The sequence below is a fragment of the Hypomesus nipponensis genome, chromosome 13, assembly GCF_054491055.1.
Source record: "Hypomesus nipponensis isolate SF chromosome 13, ASM5449105v1, whole genome shotgun sequence".
Classification (NCBI taxonomy): domain Eukaryota; kingdom Metazoa; phylum Chordata; class Actinopteri; order Osmeriformes; family Osmeridae; genus Hypomesus; species Hypomesus nipponensis.
The window spans coordinates 5,712,953-5,731,843 of NC_140373.1; the positions used below are offsets into that span (position 1 = coordinate 5,712,953).

General features: G+C 44.8%; 3 protein-coding genes across 6 annotated transcripts; 1 reads left to right on the forward strand and 2 right to left on the reverse strand.

The window, feature by feature from the left end:
- Window positions 1-24: 24 nt before the first annotated feature.
- Window positions 25-6,493, reverse strand: zdhhc16b (zDHHC palmitoyltransferase 16b). 4 transcript variants are annotated; one of them, XM_084669547.1, is made up of 11 exons: window positions 6,138-6,294; window positions 3,959-4,221; window positions 3,607-3,801; window positions 3,248-3,336; window positions 3,088-3,116; window positions 2,847-2,980; window positions 2,089-2,169; window positions 1,779-1,864; window positions 1,437-1,560; window positions 1,160-1,230; window positions 25-1,004 (listed from the first exon to the last, which is right to left on the reverse strand). In XM_084669547.1, exons 1-11 carry the CDS (start codon window positions 6,289-6,291, stop codon window positions 902-904), a joined length of 1,329 nt encoding a protein of 442 aa, XP_084525673.1. In that variant the 5' UTR covers window positions 6,292-6,294; the 3' UTR covers window positions 25-901. The 4 variants fall into 4 exon arrangements, with proteins under 4 accessions (XP_084525673.1, XP_084525675.1, XP_084525674.1 ...); XM_084669549.1 differs by having other exon boundaries at window positions 6,128-6,286; XM_084669548.1 differs by lacking the exon at window positions 2,089-2,169 and having other exon boundaries at window positions 6,138-6,293.
- On the forward strand, window positions 6,479-13,841 carry vps35l (VPS35 endosomal protein sorting factor like). Its single transcript, XM_084669542.1, has 30 exons — window positions 6,479-6,525; window positions 6,759-6,858; window positions 7,026-7,205; window positions 7,432-7,554; window positions 7,672-7,696; window positions 7,832-7,911; window positions 8,011-8,139; window positions 8,310-8,394; window positions 8,547-8,603; window positions 8,712-8,808; window positions 8,920-8,967; window positions 9,078-9,171; window positions 9,412-9,612; window positions 9,690-9,736; window positions 9,869-9,980; window positions 10,177-10,293; window positions 10,402-10,455; window positions 10,546-10,626; window positions 10,718-10,780; window positions 10,955-11,040; window positions 11,227-11,307; window positions 11,382-11,445; window positions 11,568-11,666; window positions 11,791-11,868; window positions 12,011-12,125; window positions 12,279-12,418; window positions 12,613-12,778; window positions 12,868-12,986; window positions 13,133-13,279; window positions 13,451-13,841. The coding sequence occupies exons 1-30, from the start codon at window positions 6,509-6,511 to the stop codon at window positions 13,547-13,549; spliced, it is 2,904 nt and encodes a 967-aa protein (XP_084525668.1). The 5' UTR covers window positions 6,479-6,508; the 3' UTR covers window positions 13,550-13,841.
- Window positions 13,842-14,041: 200 nt separating this feature from the next.
- get4 (guided entry of tail-anchored proteins factor 4) lies at window positions 14,042-18,710 on the reverse strand. Its single transcript, XM_084669551.1, has 9 exons — window positions 18,506-18,710; window positions 17,718-17,796; window positions 17,452-17,533; window positions 17,191-17,340; window positions 16,830-16,968; window positions 16,487-16,627; window positions 16,230-16,305; window positions 16,046-16,118; window positions 14,042-15,883 (listed from the first exon to the last, which is right to left on the reverse strand). Exons 1-9 carry the CDS (start codon window positions 18,646-18,648, stop codon window positions 15,795-15,797), a joined length of 972 nt encoding a protein of 323 aa, XP_084525677.1. The 5' UTR covers window positions 18,649-18,710; the 3' UTR covers window positions 14,042-15,794.
- Window positions 18,711-18,891: the final 181 nt, after the last annotated feature.

The following is an 18,891-nucleotide window of genomic DNA, read 5'->3' on the forward strand; positions in this document are numbered from 1 at the left end:
AAATATAAAAAGTTGTAAGAAAACTTAAGATATCAAATATGTTTATAAAAGCAATGATAACATATGCTGAGTCAAACAACGGAGCACAGCTCCTTTTGATCAGGTCACAGCTGTCCATCACTATCCATCACAATGGCAACTTTAACCATCATTATAGCAAGTTGACTGTGTATGCCCATAATTCAACAAATTGCCTTGTGATGCTCAGTGGTTTTCTTTTGTGCTGGCTGCAGTATATAGACATGTTAAGGTTAAGACATAAATTAAGTTACACTAGCAATGAGTACATAATGTTCCAAAAATTCTAAACCTAATTAATAGAACTTATTAATAGTGCCAATATTCAACTGATAAACAAATCTCTCATGACAAAAGGCACATATCAAAGATCTTGTTTGATTACAGCACCACCCAAAAACTATTGTAAGCTCATCTTCAGTCAGTAAACCTCTAAGCTATGTATTAATGGTTAAGTCAATCCAATGGGTCATCCTGTTTTAACTCAGGCTTTGTAGATAAAGCTCTTCTTTGGCACCCTTCTGTCAAAAACAACACATTTTGTCTACTCAGTACATTTTAAAACATGTTACATTATCAATTGTCTAACCAGTACAAAAAACAAACTCTGAAAAGGGTCAAGATTCCACCAACACAGACTTACAATAGTTGAGAAGACAAGACCTATGGTTTCACATTGACGTGACGATAGTCAGAGGAGTGCAAAGAATAAAACCATGATGTGCCCAGGGGGCAGAGTCCTAGGTACCCCACAGTGGGCCTCCCTGTTAGGGCCTGAAAGGGGGACATGAGGCTGAGAGAGTGTAGGCCTCCAAGGCTGACCAGCAGCTGTCCACAGAGTAAGGGTGGGTACAGAGTCTGATAGGAGAGGTCATGTAGGGGGTCAGATGGCCATGGGGTCTCTCCTCATAGGAGTGTAATCCCATACGATGCCATCTTCATGTGGAGGATGGCTGGATGGCAGGAGGACCCGGGTGAGCCAATGACTGAGAAAGGAAACCAACAAAGAAGAAATGAGTTTCTTGATTCAACATATCTTCCTACTTTGCTTTCTGCAAGATAACCAGAAGGAAGGGATAGCTACAGTAGCTACATCTTGGCTTTTGTATAAAGACAATTAAATGAAACTTCTACTACATACCTTGTCTTCTCCACTCCAAACAGCACCTTCCAGTTGTTTAGTCTGCCGTGGTGGTAAGGATTTTTGAACACCTAAAGTAGAGAAAAGGAGGCTAACAATATTTCCTGGTGTGCTTGAATCAAGCCTTATTTTTAAAGCTTTCTCCTGCTAAGGCAAGTTATCACACTGACTGACAGATTAGCATGTCTGGATGGGTGAGATCAACTCCAATCAGATAAGTAAACATTACAGCAGTAGAAGTCCACAGTCTCCTAAAACAAGCCCCAGTGAACCTCACCTTCCCGCTCTCCTTCAGGCGTTTGGCCTCTTTGCGGTTGATGTGTCTCTCGATGCTGGTCTCTCCGTGGGTGATGAGGATGGCATGCCACAGGGTCAGCCCCCCCAGGGCTACTGCCACCGAGCTGCATGGAGGACACAGTGCGCGTCAATCTCTCATCTCGGAAATGATGATGATGAATTTAGGATGTTCTCCCATCCATGTCCAGCATGTAGATACAGGTACACAAAACATTCATCATAATAATGTCACCAGGACGATTTTACAATACTGTATTTTTACATTTCCAAAAAAATACATCCCTTGAAAGATTAAGCCTTTCAGCACTACAAAATGGCCGACCTGGTTAGCACCCAGACAAAGATGACACACTTGTGAACAAGCCTCTCCCTGAAGCTGTAAGGAGGGGGTGGGGTCTGGTAGTAGCTCTGTGGAGGACAGGAGAATGATGAGAGCTGTTCTAGAGGTACACAAGTACAAACAGATTGTTGAGCAAACAAGGTTGTGATAAAAGTCCAGCAACAGCTAGTTAGCACTACAGTACACTACTGGACTACTACCTATGGCCTATGACCGAGTTTATAGAAGCGCTGCCATTTGACACTTGTTTACTAGTCTATTATGACGGCTTTTCTACCTGACCAATCACTACCTGTGTGTGAATCACGTTAAGGAGCAGACCAATCCCAGTCACGGTCTCTCCTTTTAGATCCGCCTCCACACTTCTGTGGCTCTAACGGCAGAGCAGCACAGGATGTTGGTGCAAAGTCGAAGGTTGGACGACAATATGAACAATATAATACAGACAATATCAATCTCTGTTCAGACCATAAAGTTTTATGTAAACCCTTCATTGTTTAAGTTCAGCCAGGGGGCAGGGGGATGTTATTTGTAGCTTGGAGGCTTTCTGAGAGACAGTTAAACTGGTTGTGTGTCCAAGGGCTTAATTTGTTTGCATACCAACAGTCTAGCCACTTGAAGATAAACACTGACTGGAACTGAAACATCAACATAAAAGAACGTGCAGTGCTGAGAACTGCTTTAACGATCTCTTGATCTTCACACATCACGATCAGAATGTATGGCCTTTCACTGGCCTATATGAAACTCCTCCTGTTGCTCTATGGAACTGACAGGAGACGAGGCTGATGGAGACAGAACCTGCATACAGTACGGACAGGGAATGTTGCAGAGAAGTGTCAGACAGACCCTGACCAAATAGTCAAATAACTAAATACCTTGTTCATGTTGAGCATTCAATAACAAGGCATGAAGTTGAAAATATATTTTGACAATGGACAAACAATTTTACTGTGCATACAGAAACTTCAGCTGTTAAGTTTCTGTCATGTATGTAGAGTTTTTTTTTCTTCACACCGTCGTTCATTGCTGTTAAACATCACCACTCACCTCCACAGCATTGTAAGCCTCTATGAACATTTCTTTGCAGCTGACACTGCAGTACATACAACCCAGTGTCATGTACAGGCAGAAACAGAAGAAGTAGCGATGGTTGAAGTGCCCTACACAGTTGTTTAGCCAGGCTGGGTTCATGGTTAAGGCAACGGCAACAAAGAGCATCAGGTCAAGCCATCTCAGTGTGTGTAACATGAAAGTGATGAATCTGTGATCTTAACAGTATAAAGGATACGGCAGTGGTGGTCCATCTTCAGAACACACCTGTACAATAGAAGAATAAACATCAGCATTTTACCCCCCACTAAACTACTAACAAATGTGTAACAAATTGAAATGTTTGCACATTACACTTTGCCCATTAGAATTGAGTATGATCCGAGTTTGGTCCTTACGTGTTGCAGATGCTACAGTGGTGGGTCCTAGCTGGCTTGGGAACGATGCATTTCTTACAGATAGAGACTGATGGGATATCAGTCTTCTCCTAAGAGGCAACACAACAAAACAAGGTGTGAATCTCATACACACAGTCCCTTGTCTCATTGGTATTTCCTTGTACAACTACAATCAAAATAGTCCAAAATGGTCCTTTGATGTGTGAAAAGGTTTTCAAAACAGTTCATTATCAATGAAGGACACTGGAGCTACAAAAAGAACAATCCTGAAGGTAAAATAGCTGGGCTTAGGCTTCTCAAGGAAAACTTGAATCCATCCTGCTTAGGAGTTTATTTCCAGCAGGCATTAGGAAAGGCACCTTAGGAGGGTGTCCTGCAGAGGTAGTGGTGGCCTTGTAATAGTGGAAGAGGACCATCGTGAGGATCCAGTGGCCATAGCTCAGGTGCCAGACAATCCACTGGAGAGGGTAGGTGCTAAGGATGATGGGCAACACAAAGAGGTAGACAATGACCAGGACGGAGCCAGTGAGGAGAATCACCAACGTTACAAATACCTGGAGGAGAGAAACGAGGAGGAGGACAGAAGAAAGAAAAGATTAGAAAATTGGGGGTCGCCCATGTATTCATGACAGAATCTAATTTGCTAGCTAAAGGAATTGATTTTTGGAGGTAGAAAGTACAATCAACTCCAATCTGAATAAGTCCACTCACCACACCAAACCAGCGAGTGACATGGTCCACTATCCAGTACACAGGCTCAAACACACAGTCCAGGAGGGTGTCAGAGTTGGACAGGCTGTTGAAATATAGTGACTTGAGGAGCAGCTTGAAGTAGCTCCACAGTTCCTGGAGCTTCCTCTTAGGCTTGGAGGCACCGCCGACCCCTCTTCTGGGGCACAGACGGCACCAGCGCAGGAGCAGACGCATGGCCCTGGAGAACTGCCACCTCCAGCTGCTACGCATCCCCCTGCCGCCTTCCACGCACACACACACACACAGACACACACACCAGAAATTACACACACATGCCGCCAGAAACAGCAGCTCGTCATGGCGCAGCTTGATCCCTGTCTCTGATGATGATGCCATGGTGGTTAGTCTGTGTCTTCAGGAAAGGACGCCGTCGTCATCTCGAACGGATCTCTAACTGAACTGAAGACTTGACTGGCGAAGCGCCCAGGCTTTGCCAACCTTAATTTGAACCTGAACCAGATGCCCTGCCCACAATCCCTTAGCCACGCAGCCTGCCCATCTCACCTGTCAAAGGACCCCTGAGCGGAGAACAAAAGCGACCCAGGTTTCCACAAGGTGAAAACTTGGCTTGGAACCGAAGCCTTTAGGAGATGCATCTGCACACACACGCATCTTATCAACCTGCACCATTGGCACCACCCTTGTCATCAAGGTGATTTAAAACAGCACAGGACTGTGTCCAAATGTGCCTCGAAAATAGGACAAGGGCTCTCAGGTAACATCTCCACTCTCTAAAAACATATACCTTCAATAATTCATTAGCCATACAGGTTCTGTGGCCAACCTCTTCTTAGAAATGCAAAGGAGAAATGCAAAACAAGTAACCCTGTAGGAATGAAAAAGAGGGATGCATTTCTTAGAAGTGGAATATGTGGTTACTTGATCCAGGCATCATTTCATGAAAGTGAGTATGGGTTTCACTGATAAAAATGGGTGCCTTGTTTACGCTCTCCAGAATAGTAGTATCAATTATTAGTTAGAGCAGCTGGGCCTTCACCGTAATGTGGAAGGAGTAGGTGTGCAAATCTTTTGGTACCTCTCGATTCAATTCAAAGAGAAGCTTGGGGTCACGATTCAATAAAAAATGTATTTAATTTTTTTAAATCAATTTTTAATCGAATTTCGATTCAATATATGCATACATTTGATTCCAGTTTGCTTTTTAGTGTGACTCGTTTCTATTTGACTGCGATAGGCAGTTAAGTGTTGAAGAAAAAAATCCCACTGCATCGAAACCTTGAAATGTATAGTTTTTCTTGCAGTTTAGTAAACTCTTTGTTATTAAAAAAAATCCCTCAGCCCTACTAAGCAGGCATTTGGTCAACAGCACTGCCCCCTATGTTAACAATTAGGCAGAGACACAATTACTCACAAAATATATAATTACAGAAAATAAAGAATGTTTACAGGCCATGGCAGTGAATAATCATTATGTTTGACTGGCGTGAGGTGACAAGCATATGCCACATAGCCTGACTAGGATGAGAGGCGTCCAGTTAAATCCACTGGCTCTCCGCCAGTCTCCTTTTGGCTCATGCCAGGTTCACAATTGGTCTATTGTGCTAGTAATGAAAATTAAATCACACTTTAACAAAACAAAAGTCAGTATTTTCCACCCTTCAAAGTAGAGGCCTGGTAGTTTTATGTATAAAACATGTCATTAATCTGGCGCGGGTGGCAGAGCAGAGAAAGAGAGGAGGGTTGCTTTGAGAGAGCAGTCTCCATAACAACACTATAAAGCCGCAGTTAAGTGATCGTCCCCTGCTGTTCACCAGTGTAATAAGCTTTGCTGTCCTCCAGCCATCTCCCCTAAAGACTAAGCTACAGCAGCCTTGCAAGTGCCAAGTCCTGTGCAGTGAAGTCAACACAGTCCTTCAGGGGTGGTTTTCTGTCTTCTAACTGGCCCAATCATGCTTGTTGCATGCATGCAATGTTATCATCTTGTGAAGATGCTAGCGTTAGCAATATCACAGACATGAACACATCCTACCTTGCTGCTCGCTCGCTAGGTAGAGCAATAGGTATCCTAGCTAACATTGCCACATTGGCTTTCTAGCTAGCACTACTATTGCTAGTGAGTTAGCTGTCATTAAAAATAATGTGACCAATGAGCGGCAAGCTACATACCTTGTAAAACCAAAAGATCCAGTTAAATAAAATGCATGGATACTAAAGTCATTAGAAATGCAGCTCCATCCAAGCTTTTTGGTTGTTGAGCGGGGTTGCCGTAGCTCCAGCACTGCTCTTGCTACTGCTTGCCTTTGACAGATGAGCGTTGCATTCTGGGACATGTCGTTTTTCCTCTATACTGAAATATCTCCTTATCTAATTCTGATCATCTCTTCATTAACTCTATGTACAATACGTTGTTGTATCTCTTTTAAAGTACCTGTCTGAAAGTTAAAAGTTAAGTAGGCCAACATATAATAGAAAAATCACCATTCCCCAAAGTTGGAACCCAATCCCGGAAGTTTACACGACCAGGAGTCGTCATATGACTGATTAAAAATGGCTGCGGTTCAGTGGTATGTACATCTTTTCTCATTATAAATCTGGAAATGTAGTCTTCAAATCTATTTAGCATGGAGTTCATTGGTATAAACATATCACTATGTACATGTAATCGAAATTGATGTTACATGGGAATTCATCCCGCTGCAAAAGACGTGTTACTGGGCTGCTATGAAACGTAAATATAGTTTGTCGAGAATTGTTGTCATATACTGTGGTAACAGCAGTTTCGTTTTTTCTACGTTAGGCATTCTCGTAGCCGCAAATATGACGTCGAGCTACAGAGCTGTCGTCTGGAGGTCTTGCCTGTGGAGTTCGGCGACTATCATCCCCTCAAGCCCATTACAGTGAGTACACAGCACCATGTCAATCTACCTTCCTTTCGGAAATTGCATAGGCCTACTAACGATTATCATCAATGAATCATTTCCAGATAATACCAGAGAGTTAAGGTTTTCAGACCTACGTAAAACGGATACTGCAGTCAACAGCTCACCCTTTGCTCCCCACTCAGGTGACAGACTCAGGGAAGTCACGTCGAGGGGGGCGTAAGGGTAGCACATCCTCCTCTTCCTCATCCTCCAGCTCTGTGGCCCTGGATCCATTGAGCTCCATGTTGGACGGAACAGATCCCCTGTCCATGTTTGCAGCTGCCAGTGAGACCCCCACCCTGTCACACAGCAGCTCCACCGGAGTGAGTATACTGCCCTGGAAGGGAGGCAAAGGCTGATAAAGACTGGTTGATCAGTTGAGGTAGACAGACAGTTAAACACAATGCTGAGCAGGTTAATACACATTAAGACTGACAAGACAGCTAGCCTGTATACATTTGTTATGGTTCATAGCTCCTCATTCATGATGAAAAGAACATCATCACTTTGTCTTGCTCTTCAACCTCACTTTCTGTGTCTCTTATTTAGGATTTGGGGAGGAAGAGGAGGGAGAAGGAACAAGAGGAAGATGTGGGCATAAACTTTGAGCCCTGGTCATCCAAACGTGGAGAGATCCTAGCCAGGTTTACCACCAATGAAAAGCTCTCCATTGTGAGTCTGTCTAGATATTACATTGGTTAGTACACCTTATAGAGAACAAGATACTTAGATACCCATCTCTGAGATAAAACCATAACAATGGATACATGCTTTCTTGTTTTCTTGTAGAATCTATACATGGGCTCTGACAAAGGTGAGGCCACAAACTAAAGTCTCATAACCCACTCCATAACTTCATTTGAAAGAGGCTTTCCTGCATTTAAGGCTCTCTGATGGAGCTAACTCGTAGCCATAATCCATCTTCTGGCGTCCTTGTCTTGGTTCCCAGGTAAAGCTCCTAGTCCCGGCTCCTCTGCTGTCTCAGAGAAGGTGCGCACCCGTCTTGAAGAGCTGGATGACCTGGAAGAAGTGAGTTGGAGGGAGGGTTGAACATGGTAAACATAGGGCAGACGATACAGACAGAGAGATAAGAGCTGTCAGAGTTGAATGTGTGTGTTTTTCTTTCAGGGCTCCCAGAGGGAGCTTCTGAATCTGTCCCAGCAGGACTATGTCAACCGCATCGAAGAACTCAACCAGAACCTGAAGGAGGCTTGGTCCTCAGACCAGAAGGTCAAGGCCCTGAAGATTGTTATCCAGGTCTGAATCGCACCTTAAGTTTTGTAAAATGTTCAGTTATTCTGACATATGTTAAGATGTATTGTTTCTTCTGGAGCCTCTCCTGTGTGTGTTCCAAAACGGTAAACCTAATTAGATGTTTTAGATGTTAATACTCATTCTGTAGTATTTTGTCAACCATTTCTTCCCAGTGCTCCAAGCTGCTTTCGGACACCTCAGTCATCCAGTTTTACCCCAGCAAGTTTGTCCTCATTACTGACATCCTGGACACATTTGGTGAGAACTCACACCTCCCTTCAGTTCATTTGTCAAAGCATGGAATTTGATAGAAACATATTAGTGCATTACTATCCATTGTATCATAACTAAGTTATGTTTGCTGATTGTCATCAAACAGAGATTGACAAAATGTTAATTCTCTGTTGCAGGGAAGCTGGTGTATGACCGAATCTGGTCAATGTGCTCTGACCCTCGACCCCTGTCAGGTTTGACTCACCAGCCATCTTTTCTGTCTTTTTTTAGGTCTGTCTTTTGTAGCCCTGACTCTCTTGCTCCATCTGATACATCTACTCTTCCTACCCTGTACTTTCTAGACTCTTTCACTGCTGATGAAGTGAACGACACTGCCAAGGAGACCTGTCTCAACTGGTTCTTCAAGATTGCCTCCATTAGGGAACTCATCCCTCGACTGTATCCTCTAACATGCTGTTATACCATTCCACCGTCCAAACACACAAGTCCTATTCATATACATTTACTCTATTTAATGTACTAGTTGAGTCCTTGACTGTGCTTTAACAGATATGTTGAGGCGGCCATCTTAAAATGTAACCGTTTCCTGACCAAATCGTGAGTTGGTCACCTACCTGATGATGTAAAAAAAAAAAAAAGAAGTGAATTATTCACTCTCTCTTGACTTCTTGTTTCCATTCTTTTGAACTCTCCCTCTTTCTCCTCAGGGGTATCCAAGAGACGCTTCCTCGTCTCACAGCCATGATCCGGGGCATAGGAGACCCCCTTGTGGCCGTCTATGCCAGGGCCTACCTCTGCAGGGTAAGACAGGGTGTGTCCCAATACCCACACTACCATACTATATACTATGTATATATATACGTATGTAGTATGTACCAAGCTAAAACGTATGGTTGTAAGGGTATTGGGATGCATTGAAAGACTGGCCTCTCCATCTCCTTCGTGAATGAGAGTAACGCGGTCATTCTGTTAATGCCCAGACTCCATTACATATTCCATGTTCTGCTCGTTTGACCAACCCCCGTGCCTGTGTGTGTTCAGGTGGGGATGGAAGTGGCGCCTCACCTGAGGGACAGCCTGAACAAGAACTTCTTTGATCTCCTGGAAACCTTCCGTCAGATCCACGGGGACAGTGTTCAGAACCAGTTGGTTCTGCAGAGGGTGGAGGTCCCTGTCTACCTCACCCTCTACTCACCTGCCATCAACTGGATCCTCCAGTGTGTTGCCTACAAGGCACCAGAGGTAAACACACACACACGCAAACACACGATGCAACTGGTCCATGCTGCTCATCCTCCTAACTAGCTGCTGTGTTCCAGGCTCTGCTGACTGAGATGATGGAGAGGTGCAAGAAGCTGGGAAACAAGTGAGTTTCAGATGATGTCGTGGGACCTGGTGGGCTGCATGTGCGGAGACTAGGGTAGAGGATAGGACTGTGACCGGAATGGCGTAATAGTAAGGGGTTTCCATGTCTGATCCATATCCTTATTGTTCGCAGCGCCTTGCTTCTGAACTCAGTGATGTGGGCGTTCAGGGCGGAGTTTGTGGCGACAAGGGCAACAGACTTCATCGGCATGATCAAAGAATGCGACGAGGCGGGTTTCCCCAAGGTCAGTGACATCACTGTTACGACGCAGGCACAGGGTCCAACCCATACTTTGGGTTAGAATCTAAATAAGGTAAAGACTATTTACCTTAGCCCTGACCATGTGTCTGCAAGCCACATTCTGTCTTCTTGTTTCTCCTCTCTTTTTCTCTTTCCATTCCCCTTCTCCTCACCATCCCTCCATCCTCTGTGTCCCACAGCACCTGTTGTTTGGCTCGTTAGGTCGAAGTCTTGCCTGTGCCGACCCTACGGAGCCTGAGAGACTGCCCATCCTCAACGAGGCCTGGAAGGTCATCACTAAAGTCCGCAGTCCCCAGGTACACTGTTTCACAGAAATCGACAATACTGTGCAAATGAAACATTTATTTTGAGTGAAGACCATCCATACGTGGTTTTCATGCGTGTCTCCTCTTATCTCTTCTCAGGACTACATAAACTGTGCCGAGATCTGGGTGGAGTTTACCTGTCGTAACTTTACTGTGAGTGGAATCCAAGAATGAGAGCAGAAGAGTCAGACTTCATAATATGTAAACTCATATTATAACAGCCAATACTCCTTCTGTCCCTAGAAACGTGAGGTCAACACAGTTCTCTCTGACATCATCAGACACATGACCCCAGACCGTGCTTTTGAGGATGCCTATTCACAGGTAAACACTGTACCTAAAGTGTGGCCCATTGATTGATAAGTATGGTTGATGATGAGCTAAACCAATCATGCATGTTTGTGTGGGTTCACAGTTGCAATCTGTGATCAGGAAAATCCTCACCTACTTTACAGACTTCTCAGTCCTCTTCTCCATGGTAAGATATCATGTAAAACATCAGCTGAAGTTCTACGTATAATTTTTGTAGCTTTGTTCTAACTTGTCTGGTTCCTGTATTCTCTGTTGACCTAAATAATCAGATGTGGTTCTGTTGTGACTTTTTTGTTTTTTTGTTTTTGTTTACTTCCTGTTTACCTGCTGTTACCTTCAGGAGCGTTTCCTGCCTTTCTTAGACATGTTCCAGAAGGACAGTGTCAGGGTGGAGGTCTGCAAGTCCATCATGGAGGTCTTCATCAAGTATGTGCAGACCCACCTAACACTAAAGCACAGCAGATCCAACCACTCACAAGTACAATAGACTTATTAGACAAAGTCATGTAATGTGTAGGTATAGGATCTGATCGAGGCCCTGGGCCACATCTCACGTTCCTGGGTGTTTCTGCACGGCAACACCATATGTGATTGTTGTCTCTGTCCAATCAGACACCAGTTGGAGCCCACCAGAGACCCGGTCATCCTCAACGCTCTGTTGCACGTCTGCAAGACCATGCACGACTCGGTCAAGTAGGTCCAGCCGTGTGTTTGTTTGTGTGTGTTTGTGTGTTATCAATGACCAAGTAATTGTCTCTGTCCCTCAGTGCTCTGACTCTGGAGGATGAGAAGAGATCTCTCGCACTGCTGATCAATGGTTTCATCCGCATGGTTAGTCTCTTTGCTGCCTGTGGTCTACACACTACTCTATAACTTTTTCAATTTTTACTGGCATTCTCGTTAAGTTTACAAATTTTCCAACTTTTTCCAAACTGTCTCTTTCTTTCCCCCAGGTGTCGTTTGGTCGAGACTTTGAGCAGCAGTTGAGTTTCTGTGTGGAGGCCAGAGCTACCTTCTGCAACCTGGAGCCTGTCCTGGTGCAGCTCATACATGTGAGGACTGTGGACCTGTGTGTGTGTGTGTGTGTGTGTGTGTGTGTGTGTGTGTGTGTGTGTGTGTGTGTAACCAAGTTACTGTACTGACATCAAGCTAAATGTGTGTGTGTTTTATTCTCAGACGGTTAACCAGTTGGCCATGGAGACCAGGCGTGTGATGAGGGGGAACCACTCCCGCAAGACAGCTGCCTTTGTCAGGGTCAGACTCTCACCTACATCCCTACCCTACCTGACAACTTTATGGTCCCTTCAAAAAGTACTGGACCGTGTGTGTAACTGAAGCATGTTCTTCCTTCCTTCCTTCTCGCTCCCTCTTGTCTTTTCCCCTCTCTTACTGTCAGGCATGTGCCGCCTACAGTTTTATCACCATTCCATCCCTCACCAGCATCTTCAGTCGTCTCAACCTGTACCTGTTGTCAGGACAGGTGGCTCTGGCCAACCAGTGTTTTTCCCAGGGTGAGTTGATTGGGCTGAGCATGCGACTGAATTATATTGGGTCTTCTCCCTTCGGCACACCTTATCTTAATCCCTCTGTCAATCACTCACTGTTTCTCTCAATCTCGCTCTCATCCTTTCGGTCTTTCTTCTTTCTTTTCTTACGTCTCTCAGCCGACGCGTTCCTGAAAGCGGCGGTGAGCGTGCTTCCTGAGGTTCCGCGCAGCATCAGCATCGAGGGCAAGCAGCGCTCCTCCGAGAGCTTCCTGCTCGACTTCATCAACAACTTCCTGTCCACGCTTCTCGTCGTCCCGGTAACCCAGCTGTGTCCTTCATCTCATCAGCTTAGTGACACATCATGTTAATAGGAAGTCGTCTTGGAAGTCGCTTTGGATAAAAGCGTCTGCTAAATGGACAAATGTAAATGTAATAGAGAGAGACATTGTAACTGAGAATATCAAACGATAGTTGTGTGTGTGTGTGTCTGTGTGTGTGTGTGTGTGAGTAGGACCACCCAGAGCAGGGGGTGTTATATCTGGTGCGAGGTCTGTTGAACATGGTACAGGACTACACTTGGGATGAGAACGGGGATGCTAAGATCCGTGTCTACATCAGTGCTCTACCCCTGCTGGCGGCTATGAGCCAAGAGAGCTATCTCTACTCTATCCCAAAAGGTATCACAGACACACACACAACACACGCACACAATCACACAGGGGGGTCACTGTTATTTGAGTTAACACCTACCTTGTCTCTGTCTCAGTGGACTCGAATGAGACCCTGTACGGAGGAGACCCCAAGTTTGTGGCTGAGATCAACAAGCTGTGTGAGACTCTGATTGGCCAGGTGCTGGACCACCTGAAGACCCTGGGGAGAGAGGAGGTAGGAATGCGGCTCTCAGAAAGACTGTGCCTGAACCATCTCTTGCTGTTTATACTCCTCTATTTATCTTTCTGTATGTCTGCTCTTCACTTATTTTATCCTTCTACTGCAATTCTTTTTATCGACATCCAACACCCTGTGTCCAGGGTGTTCGTCGTCAGGGCAGCCTGGCCTTCTCCCTATTCGGCTGCCTGCTGGCCCATGGAGACCTGAGGAACAACAAGCTCAACCAGCTGGCCGTTAACCTGTGGAACCTCAGCCACAAGCATGGCCACTGCGACACACGCACCTCCGTAAGACACGCGCAAATGCTCCTCGCCTTTTACAAACACACGTTTTGGTTCTACTGTTGGTGTCATCTGGGTACTGTTTCTACTGCAGGTTGTTCTGGCTCTGCTGGTTTGGCAGATGTTGTTGTTTCCACGATTCTTTTTGATTTGCATTTGTGCGTGTGTTTGGGGCAGGTGCGAACTCTGGACTTCATCAAGCACCAGGGCCAGCAGCTAGATATGGCCCACATCTCAGACATGGTCCAGAGACTCACCCTGCAGACACGCACCTGAACAACTGGGAATCTAAGCACAGGCGGGCCGTGTTTCCTGCCATGCCTTTCCTAGATTCACAGAAACATTTAGCACGGCGATTGTACCTGCTATATTTTCATTGTATTTAAAGATATACTAGCCTTCTAAATATTTGCTGATTTATATCGTGCCATTAAGTTTCTTTGTATTTCAGTGTTATAACAGTGTTCTTGTTTATGCATTTGTGTGAATTGATGTATCTTCATGCTGCACTAACATTTTCTAAATTATCAAGTCTGAATGTAAAATCAGTAAAACAAATGAAACATGATTTTTCTGGGCAGATGTTTTAGTTCAAATCAAATGTATTTGTTTAGCCCTTTTCACACGCAAGCATGTCACAGAGGGCTTCACATACGCCCATAGAACTGCCCCTCAACCAACCTAAACCCTCACAACCCTCTAGTTGTGGTGCATCCTCCACTGTGCCCAGCAGAGGGGGGATGAAGGAGAGCCAACATGGAGACAGAAGACATTTCATTAGTTGTGTTTATTTACTCAAGTAGTGATATTTCAAAGGCAAACAACCCCCATTTGCATTCACATGAAATTATCAAAAACAAAATGGTATGATTGATCAACATGCTGGCTTGGTCAGCCAGAGCCTAGGTCTAACAGCCTTTGGTCAGAATTGTATGCCAACTCTGTTCTTAGACATTTTGCACACCCAACATACACACACACACACACACAGCTCACACACAGTAAGGACTTGTACATTCACGGCTCATTAATGCTGTCAGGCTACCTGTTTTGTCTGGTGGTAAGCTAGTGCATTGAACCAATGCTTGTAGTTGTAAGATAGTACGATGATACCCTAATCTTGACATGGATGTCACATGGTTGTCATGTCACAAAATCTCCACACAATGTGATGTTTATTGGGAGATTCACCCATAACTTCTAAAGTAATTTTATTTTCAAGACAGACCAACACAAATGTGGAAAACCTGTATTCGTCACACAATTGTCCCCCTCGTCAATGTGAATCCATGAGGTTATGACTTCTGAAAACAACACTGAGATATAAGCAGGATACTGTCTGAAGACAGGCTTGAAGAATACAATGTTTTGCAAAACAAATCTACTGTATGTTGGAATAAAGGAATATACATGAAATAAAAGCAGGTATAATGAACAACCCTCCCGGGATAATTTCATACAAAATTGTTATACAACAGGGATGATTTTATTAAGTTAAATTTGTTGATTCTGGTTTTAACTAACATTTGGATCAAAAACAATAGAGCAGTCAACTGCTTTAAACCAAGTGAAAATGTAATGTTAAGGGAGTAGAAGGCATCCTCTGTAAAAGACAGACTTGCATTCACATGAGCATGCCTTTGACATTCGTTATCACATTCTCGCGCGCACACACACACACTGCATACACTCCTACGGACACAGGGTATACGATCCGACCATGCCTGGTTTGTATACATATTCACTTGTGTCGATCTGAACAAACATGTAGTCAGTCTCCCATGTGGTAACAGATGTGAAGTGATCAGTCCGGTTTCTCAGGACTTCCTACAGGACGTGAACCGCTGTGAACACAACAGCGTCCTGGATGCAGCCCAGTTCTAGACAAGCTGACAGCTGTATAATAGATAATGAAGTCTCTCCACAGACTCTCAACCATGCTTTTCATCTCATCGTCTTAGCACAATGATTATTGTTATTGAACATTTACATGGACAACAAGTTAATAACTCTGTAATACAAATTTCCACCAGCGCCCATGGTGGTTGCCATGGTTGCCACAGAGACATAGACAGCCTTCACTACAAGAATCAAAAGGGCAGGGTTACTGAGTACATTAATAACAGAATGATGAAAACTGAGCCATTGTGTCTCTCTGTCTGTGTAAATGAAAGAAACGAACAAAGCCCAACAAGGAGAACGGGAAAGACGGAGGGATGACAGCTGCCACATACCCCTACACTGAAAATGTCAAAAAACTAAAAGAAACAAAACGATGAAAACCAAAAATATAATATAATAATACTAGCTCAAAACGGAAATAGAACAGTTTGCAATTTGGCGCAGTCCAGGCAGTACTGGGAGGAGGGAAGGTTTGGGCAGCTGAATGTTCTGTTTGTGATGGGATGGTTGGGCCATCTGCAATCTGGGGTTGAGTGTTGAGGGACGGGGAACCTGCACGCCTTTGTAACACCTCCGGGAAGAGGCGGGGTGGGGGTTCACCTCTGATGCTCTGCTGCTCTCAGTCCAGCTCGATAGGGCTGCTGTCCTCTTGTGCTTCCTCCCCCTCCTCGTCGTCACCTGATCCCATCAGGCTGTTCAGCAGGTTACCTGGCAGACAGGCCAAGGGACAGACCGAGTTCACACACATCTTTACCAGTTTATCCAGATTCCAACAAGCCATCGCTAACTATTTATGGAGTTGACTTATTCTGATGTTTTTTGTTGGTCTACAGAAGAAAAACAAACAAACAAAATCATAAAAGCACTCACCTAGCAGCCCGCCATATGACGAGGACTGTTTTGGCGGCACCCCAAAGAAGAGCTGTCCTATTCTGTCGAGATACTGGTGCAGCAGCAATACAATGGCACAGGGGAACAAAACCAAAAATGACAATTAACCAATCAACCAGCCCCCTGCTACTGAGACAGACAGCAGACTATCCTGCTAACTCACCTCATTATACATAGGGTCCCTCTTCAGGGAGGGCTGGTACTGCTCACACAGCACCGTGAACACTGTTAACTTCCCTCTGTACGGGGCAACACAACACCACAGAAGAAGAGTTGGGAGGACAAAGGGCACCATACTTTCACCACCACTACCAACATGAGACAGGGATTCTTGGAGGAGCAGTTTGTTATTTCAGACGGCGGGTATAGCAGATGAATAGAGGTGAAAGTATGTGGGGTGGTGGTGGAGGACAGTCTTACCCGTCCACTGCCAACAGGAGGAACCAGATGAAGTTGAGCAGAGGCTGGACAAAGGGAGGGCCTTTCTCTATAGACGGGTGTTTCTGTGTGTATGTAGTGAACACCACAGATGCACTGTTCTTGTTCTTTAGACAGAGGAACCTGTAGGGATGGAGGACCGGATAGACAGGCAGGGGGAAACGGAGGAGACAGGGCAAAGCCTGTTAGCAAGCGGAAGAGCACAGCAGATCGTGCTGGCTGGTTATAAGGACTGTCTGCTTGCTGCTGACACAGACAGACAGACGGACAGACGGACAGACGGACAGACAGACAGACAGACAGACAGACAGACAGACAGACTTACTGTAGGACGGCCTGCGCCACAAACATGTCCACCTCGCTCCGGAAGCCCCGGGATGAAGAGTACTCCACCAGCATCTTGGCACAGCCTTCCCCATCAGACGAGTGGAGGAAGTGGTAGCGAGACTCACTGTAGTTTTGCTCTGGACACATGAAAACATGGTCTTTGGAACATTGTTAAGAAGCCTTAGCTTACAGCTAATGGCAATCAACCCAGTCCTACACCAGTGCATGCTCTCGTCTTGCCAAACTTACTCTTTCAACAACACATCATGCCATTCCTAATTCACTGTAGTCACCAAATTATTGTGCATGGTATCTGATATGTTTATGTCTGTGTCAGGCAACTCATCGCTGGTCCATACCCTTCCACAGAGTGACAGCCAGGAGCTGGTGTAGTTTTGGATGCCCCAGCTTTCCAGAGCCTCCTGTCGACCATTTGAGGGCACGGGACACAAATGCTACTCGCTCTGGGGAGTTAGGATCCATCAAGCTGAAAAGCTTTGCCAGATGCTCTGAAACAAGACACAATAATAATGATAAAAACACAGTCAGCAACAGAATGCAACCACGTATTGGTCCCCATTTCCTCCATCAGTTAACATAAACCATGTGGTGCAACTTACCTAAATCTTCATCCTCTACCTTAGCCTCAGATTTCTCCAAAGACTCTAGCACCAACATGGACAGGTCTGCTGCACTGTTTTGCTGTGAGTGAGACACCTCTTACAAAGTTGCATATTTACAGCAAAACCTGCAAGGCATTATAGGTCTGCTTTCCTTCTACAATAGTAATTATTAATATATTATCTGACTGAATTTGCTACTGGTAAGCAAATTATCATATTAAACTCGAGCAATTATTTGGCAAAACTAGGCAGAATTTAAATACCTGGTTATAGCTGAAGAAGAGCAAGGCGCCATTGTACATCAACTCCCGTGCTTCTGCATGTTTGGTCTGTGACACATACCTGTTCGCAGACACATAACATGTCACTGACACGCTGGATCAAATAATGTTGTAAGCTAGGCAACTATCTAGTTAGTTGTAACAGATAAAAGAAACAAATATACGAATAACGAATATACTACTGTAGCCAGATAACATAGTCAGTACCTATGACCATTTTCAAATGTAGCTTGATGCTAGCACTCACGTTAACTATCCCAAAGATGGCTATCAGCTACAAAACCATAATGTACTAGGTAATGACTATGCACAGGCCGGGCCACTGGACTGGCAAACCACATCCTGCTACCAGCTTTCTAGGCTGAGCTTGCTAGCTAATTATGATCAACACAAAGGTTACCAGCCAGGTTGTCATAAACTGGGGTTGGCTAAAATCGCCTGTCCACATATTCAACATCACGGACATAGCGTTAAATGCCTTAAGTACATCGTTGTGTTTAGATTGCTGCGAGCTAGCTTGACAGCTAGCTTTTAACTACAGCTAGCTGGCTAGCTCAAACGTCGATGCCTAGCATTCTCCGGTGACTTTGAGTCATTGACATGCAGACTGGCCAAACAAATTGCAGAACATGTCCAAGAGGGTGGGGCAATACCAAGAGTCTACCAATCACAAGCAATTGTGTTGACAAGCAGAATGATCTGGAACAGGCAGGCCCTGAAGCCAACTAAGACATTAAACGGGCTAACCACAACAAATTAACAAAACTTACCTAAAAAATAAGGTCCTATACATCTGATGCGCCTCATAGTAATCCCCCTTTTCTACACTGGCTCGCAGTTTCCCTTCAACTCTCTGCACACCACCACGATTCCTTGCGCTGGAGCACTTCAGAGCCTCCTGCTCCGACATCATTGTTTGTTCCCAGCAGCAGCTCTCGGCCCAACCAAACGTTGACAGGATAGGAAACGAATGTGCTGAAATTGATTTGGCATATTCAGCTTGCCGTAGTTAGATGTGGTTACCATGGTGTCACGTTGTTACCTCTGTGGCCAAAATCGTTTATTTCACTTCTAAACTATGTTTCTATACCTCAATACTTTTCCCATCTATCTCAAACTATTTTACCATTATCTTAACTTTGGCCTCTGAGTCTAT